The sequence below is a fragment of the Neophocaena asiaeorientalis genome, unplaced genomic scaffold, assembly GCF_003031525.2.
Source record: "Neophocaena asiaeorientalis asiaeorientalis breed wild unplaced genomic scaffold, Neophocaena_asiaeorientalis_V1.1 scaffold461, whole genome shotgun sequence".
Lineage (NCBI taxonomy): Eukaryota > Metazoa > Chordata > Mammalia > Artiodactyla > Phocoenidae > Neophocaena > Neophocaena asiaeorientalis.
Genome location: NW_020173230.1, coordinates 2,794,560 through 2,801,137, shown reverse-complemented (window position 1 = coordinate 2,801,137; position 6,578 = coordinate 2,794,560). Strand labels below are relative to the sequence as shown.

General features: G+C 64.4%; 1 protein-coding gene across 1 annotated transcript in view; it reads left to right on the top strand.

The window, feature by feature from the left end:
• The first annotated feature begins 2,934 nt into the window (after positions 1-2,934).
• Positions 2,935-6,578, top strand: part of ACHE (acetylcholinesterase (Yt blood group)) — a 5,677-nt gene continuing 2,033 nt past the window's right edge. The window contains exons 1-3 of the mRNA XM_024745463.1: positions 2,935-3,005; positions 4,595-5,681; positions 6,043-6,527. Coding sequence (XP_024601231.1) covers positions 4,617-5,681; positions 6,043-6,527 — 1,550 coding nt within the window. The 5' untranslated portion in view covers positions 2,935-3,005; positions 4,595-4,616. The remainder of the gene's footprint in view (positions 3,006-4,594; positions 5,682-6,042; positions 6,528-6,578) is intronic.

Genomic DNA, 6,578 nt, shown 5'->3' with positions numbered 1-6,578 from the left:
TTTTTTTTTTTTGCGGTTCACGGGCCTCTCACTGCTGTGGCCTCTCCCATTGCGGAGCACAGGCTCCGGACGCGCAGGCTCAGCAGGCTCACGGGCCCAGCCGCTCCGCGGCATGCGGGATCCTCCCAGACCAGGGCACGAACCCGTGTCCCCTGCATTGGCAGGCGGACTCCCAACCACTGCACCACCAGGGAAGCCCCACCTTTTTATATGTCAGGAAACAGAGGCCCAGACAAGGAGTGTGGCCCCTCCAGAGGTCTCCCTGCCCGTCAGCAGAACACTGAGAACCCAGTCCAGGGCTTGCTCCAATGCCCTGTGGATCTCCCAACACCTGCATCCTTTATCTTGGCTCTCTCCAGTGGTCAGCTGCTAATTTTAAAACTCTCTGAGATGCGGACACAATCTGCATGATCTCCTCCATGCTCACAATCCTGGGACAAACTGCCAGCTGAGGACACACCGTGTCTCCTCGGCGCATCTCCCAGAGCTGTGTGCGGCTGCAGAGCCCTGGCCTCCTTCTGCAGCACCTCCCGAGCAGGCACAGGGCCTGCATGCCCTAGGACTCCACGCAGACTTGCAGATTCTTCTGGCTGGACATTCAACTGACCCCTCCCTGACCCAGGGCCTGGGGAAGCACAGTAGGGGCTCCAAGATCAGAATACCCTCCTCAGATCCCAACCTAACCCCCTACCAGGCCTGCCTGCCCTTCCTCCCATCTCCCTAGTGCAGCCCTGCCCCTGCCTTCCCCATGCCTGTGGAAGGCGGAGAAGGGTATTGACATAACTGGCTGCATCCCCTTTCTGCCCCAGAATCTGAAGCGTCTTCATGCACAACTTCCCCTTCCCTCTCCTACTGGCCGACCTTCCATATTCCACCCCCAGCTCCACTCCACCCCACCCCCGCCAAAACAAAGTTCTGACTGGCTTCAGAAGACTCCACAAATCTAGAAAAAAGGTACAGATGAACAAGTTTGCAAGGCACAGAGACACAGATGTAGAGAACAAATGTACAGACACCAAGGGAGGAAAGCGGGGGTGGGGGTGGGGGGATGAACTGAGAGATTGGGATTGACATGTATACACCAACATGTATAAAACAGATAATAAGAACCTGCTGCATAAAAAACTAAATTAAATTAAATTTAAAAAAAAGGAAATCTCCACAACCAGCCTTGCCCTTACCTGCCATGGATTCCCCCACAGGTACTGCCCCACTGATGCCATTTCCAAGCGCAGGAGCCAGCACTCACCTCTCCGAGGAGGTCTCTGCTGAGCCAACTCCTAGAACATGCCGTCTTTTCACCTTCTAAGCTATCACTAGTTCATGACAACCCCAGGCTATAAGCTGTCCCTGACCTCGCTATCTCCGTGGCCCGGGCCTAGGACTTCATGACTACAGAAGTCAGGTGAGGCGACCGCATGGCACAGCCCGTTCAGGAGAGTGACAAGGAGGCAAGCCCCCATCACCCCCAAGACCTTTAATGGGCCATCCCAGTTTCCAAGGCTGGAGCGGCTGCCTTCGGCGCCACCTGGCGGCCGCCGCCCGAAAGCGGAGAGTGGACCCAGCGCAGGCCGGCTCCCGCGGGACGGTTGGGTAGGCTGGAGGGGGGTCGCCCATCTTATAGAGCCGAGACCAAGCGGCCCAGGGCCTGGCACGTCTCTGGATTCCCGCGGATCCCGCGGTCCTCGCGAGACCCCGAGACCCGGTGCCACCCGGCCCCTAGCGGCGGCGGACGGCCTCGTCGGACGCTGCGGGGCGCTCGGCGTCCGAGTGAGCGTGCGCGCACGCGCCCGCCCCACGCATCGCCCCGCACCGCCGCGCGCTCGCACGCACGCACACCCCGACGCTCGCCCGCGCCGGGCGGTCTCCCACGCAGTGAGCGGGTAGCGAGCTCCAGAGCTAGCTACCCCGGGAGAGGAAGGCGCTTACGCGCGGCGAGCTAGAGCGGGCACACCAAGACCCATTTTTTTCCACCTCACTTCGCGCGCGGGGACGCCGCCGTGGCCGCACCGTCCTCATGGGTGACCCCCTCAGGGCGGGACCTGGGGGTCCGTGCGGCCCAGGGCCTTCCGACCAGGCTGCGCGAGCCCAGACCAGGCCGCTCCCACCGGCCGGGCGCGGCGGCCAATGAGAGCCTGGCGTGGTGATGTCATGCCCCGACCGGATCCTGGTGACGAGGAGTCCGAGGTCACCCGTCAGGGAACCGGCGCACACCCACCCGCGGGGGTTCCGGAAGTTTCCACTGCGGCGGCGGCCTCACCCCGCAGCCTCGCGCGTGCCACCACGTTGGCCTTCCCTGTCTGGTGTCCCGGAGTCACCTCTCCCTCCCCCCGGGGGTCTCCTCCCTCTTTGGGGGTCCCCTTCGTGTCCCCTCGTGATCTCATGTTCACATCCTCATTCTCACAGGTGTCACCTTTTCTCCACCGGTGCCACTCGGGCCCCTGAGGGGGTCCTCAACCGCATTTTCACGTACCGGTCCTCCCATGCCACCCCTGCTCTGTCGTGGCCAGGGACGCTCATTTATTCGGCCCCCAGCCCCGACTTGTCAATGTGTCCAAGTGTGTCCGTCCGTCTGTGAATGTCGGTCACTGCGTTTGTCTCTGGCTGTCACTGCATGAGACTGTCCGTCTGCATGTGTCTGTCTCCGCGGGCTTCTGTCCTTCTGTCTGTCCCTGTGGGTGTCCTGCTCCGCCGCTGAGGGTCTTTCTGTCGTGTCTGTCACTGCGTGTCTGTCCGTCTGTCGGCGTCTGTCACTGGAGTGCGTCTGGGCCCCGGGGTCTCTGGGTCTGGGCTCCGAGAGAGGGAGAGGGAGAGGAGGTGGCAGCCCGGGGAGGCGGGGAGGGGCGGGGGCGGAGACAGTGGGCGGGGGCGGGCGGGGGCGCCGAGCGGCCCGGAGGGGGTGTGTGCGGGGGGCCGGAGGCGGCGGCTGTCAGAGTCGGCTCAGCCTGCGCTGGGGAACATCGGCCGCCTCCAGCTCCCGGCGCGGCCCGGCCCGGCCGCCTCAGGTGAGTCTCCCGCCCCGCCCAGGACCCTCCTCCGGCCCGCGGCCCATTCCGCATCCCGGGAACGGTGCGCGCCCCGAGGGACCCAGGCTCCCAAACAGGACGCCCACCGCGCCCCGGGGCCTGCCCAGCGACGCCCCCCGACGCCCCACACTCACCCTTAACTCTTCCCTCACCGCCGCATACTTAACGATTGCCCGCGCGGGAGACAGCATCCCGCAGGGCCAGCTGCCGCCTCTGCTCTCGAATTCCTGTGGGGACCCCCGAGCGCCGCTGCCCCTGCTCGCCCCCAAGTCTGGGGCCACTGGAAGATGCCTCCTGCTTGGGGGCGGAATCCAAGCTGCGCAGGTTCCTGGAGCCCGGCTGGGCCCTCCGGGATCCCGCGACCCCAGCGCCCCTGCGCAGCTCCCAGCCGAAGCCCCCTCCCAGGCCCAGGCGTCCCCCTCCCGCGGGGACTCCGTCTCTATTTTAGGGGAAGGGGAGGCTTAGCGGAAGCCCCGAGTTATAATTAGCCCCACTCGGGTTTCCTAGTTAATCTCCATCACCACCACCCCAGCTCAGGGCGGCGAGGGCTGGGTGAGGGGTGACCGGCGGGAGAGGGGGGAGTTCCGACCCGGGGAATTTTGATCCCTTGGCTGGAGATGCCGGAACCGCAGCAGCTGCTGCCCCAAAATAGCGCCCCTGCCCCTGCAGCCGGGGATCTCCGGAGCTCCGAGAACGCAGGCGTCCCGCCTCGCCCTTCAGACCCCTCGGCAATGCCCGCGAGCCCCCAGACCCCCGCCCCAAGTTCCCGTCTCCTGGACTCGGGGCGGGGAGCGCCGTCCTTTTCTCGGTCTTTACTGCCCCCCGCTGGCAGCAGCGTGCACCGCAGCATCGGATGGATGGGGGACTCGAGTCCTGTGGGGCCAGGGCTAGAGAGCCTGTTGGCTGAGGCTAGGCGAGGGGGGTGCGCAGTTGACGGGCATTCGCGGGTACAAACGCGCTGTGTCAGACAGTGGATGAGGCGGGGCTGGGTGGGGCAGGGTGTGGAGTAGGCAGGATTTGGGGTACCCTGGGAACTGCGACTCCCACACCCTGAATGCCCAACCCACACCCCCCCAGGGTACGGCCCTGGCCAACTGCATGAGAGGCTGAGCCTTCACGCCACCTCAAGCTCCCCCGTCGGCGCCTCCCGTCAGTGAGGGCCCCGCCTCTGTCGGGTGGACTGTGCGTGGCCTTCGGCCTCTGGTGCTGGTGCCCCGCACTGCTCGAACTGGGCCCAAGGCAGTCCACCCAGCTGGGGGAAGGAAGTGAGGGCGGTGGGTCTTCTGCGGGGCAGGGGAGGGTATTGCTTTGCAGGTCTGTCTCTGTTCCCTGCATTTGTCCGTCTGGGTGTATGTGTGTGTGCCTGACCTCTGTCCCCTCTTGCATCTCCCTGTCTGTGTCCTTGTCTCTGCCTGTCTCCCTCCCTCCCTCCATTTCTCTCCTTTCTGCCAACCTGCCCCACCTCCTCTGCAGCTCAGTGATAACCCCTGGGCAAGAGTGTTACCTAATCATCTTCTCCCTCCTGGCAGCTTTGAACCTTCACCCTCTGCCTTTCTTTCTCCCAGCAGACGCCTGCCTGCCCTGGCAGCCATGAGGCCCCCGTGGTGTCCCCTGCACACGCCCTCCCTGGCTTCCCCGCTCCTTCTCCTCCTCTTCCTCCTGGGAGGAGGGGCAGAGGCTGAGGGCTCAGAGGACCCAGAGCTGCTGGTGACGGTGCGTGGGGGCCGGCTACGGGGCCTCCGCCTAATGGCCCCTGGGGGCCCTGTCTCTGCTTTTCTGGGCATCCCCTTCGCAGAGCCACCTGTGGGCCCCCGTCGCTTTCTGCCACCAGAGCCCAAGCGGCCCTGGCCAGGGGTGCTGAATGCCACAGCCTTCCAAAGAGTCTGCTACCAATATGTAGACACCTTGTACCCCGGCTTTGAGGGCACCGAGATGTGGAACCCCAACCGTGAGCTGAGCGAGGACTGCCTCTACCTCAATGTGTGGACACCGTACCCCCGGCCTGCGTCCCCCACCCCTGTCCTCGTCTGGATCTACGGGGGTGGCTTCTACAGCGGGGCCTCCTCCCTGGACGTGTATGATGGTCGCTTCCTGGCCCAGGCCGAGGGGACTGTGCTGGTGTCCATGAACTACCGGGTGGGAGCCTTTGGCTTCTTGGCCCTGCCGGGGAGCCGGGAGGCCCCAGGCAATGTGGGTCTACTGGATCAGAGGCTGGCACTGCAGTGGGTGCAGGAGAATGTAGCAGCCTTCGGAGGGGATCCAACGTCAGTGACTCTGTTTGGGGAAAGCGCAGGTGCCGCCTCCGTGGGCATGCACCTGCTGTCCCCACCCAGCCGGGGCCTGTTCCACAGGGCCGTGCTGCAGAGCGGGGCACCCAATGGGCCCTGGGCCACAGTGGGTGTGGGAGAGGCCCGCCGCAGGGCCACGCTGCTGGCCCGCCTCGTGGGCTGTCCGCCTGGTGGGGCTGGTGGCAATGACACAGACCTGGTGGCCTGCCTGCGGACGCGGCCGTCTCAGGATCTGGTGGACCACGAGTGGCACGTGCTGCCTCAGGAAAGCGTCTTCCGCTTCTCCTTCGTGCCTGTGGTGGATGGAGACTTCCTCAGTGACACGCCCGAAGCCCTCATCAATGCTGGAGACTTCCATGGCCTGCAGGTGACTAGTGGCTGGAGGGGGTGGAGCTGCTTCCTCTAGGCCTGTTCTTCACCTGCCCCTCCCCGTGGGGACCCAGGCATGAGGGCTCCTCAAAACCCACTCCCAAAGGCCCAGGCTTCTGGGCCCCATGGCCCGCTCCTCTCCCCTGAGGGCTCAATCCCAGGGTGGTCAGTGGGACAGAGAGGAAAGGAAATGTGGGTGTATTTTCTCTTTCTCTCTTTCCCTTCCCCAATCTCGAACTCTCTTCCTCCCTGGTCCTGGGTCTATAACTGTTCACCTCTCTGGCTCTTTGTCCATCTGTTTCTGTCTGCCTGTCTGTCTGTGCTTCCCCTCTCCCCATCCCTCCGTCCTGTCCCCTCAGGTGCTGGTGGGTGTGGTGAAGGATGAGGGATCCTATTTTCTGGTTTACGGGGCCCCAGGCTTCAGCAAAGACAACGAGTCTCTCATCAGCCGGGCCCAGTTCCTGGCCGGGGTGCGGGTCGGGGTCCCCCAGGCAAGTGACCTGGCTGCCGAGGCTGTGGTCCTGCATTACACAGACTGGCTGCACCCTGAGGACCCGGCGCGCCTGAGGGAGGCCATGAGTGATGTGGTGGGCGACCACAACGTCGTGTGCCCCGTAGCCCAGCTGGCTGGGCGACTGGCTGCCCAAGGCGCTCGCGTCTATGCCTACATCTTTGAACACCGTGCATCCACGCTCTCCTGGCCCCTCTGGATGGGGGTGCCCCACGGCTACGAGATCGAGTTTATCTTCGGGCTCCCCCTGGAACCCTCGCTAAACTACACTGTCGAGGAGAGAACCTTTGCCCAACGACTGATGAGATACTGGGCCAACTTCGCCCGCACAGGGTCAGCGGGGCTGAGGGGAGGAGGGCCTCCAGGAGCCAGGGAGGCAAGGGG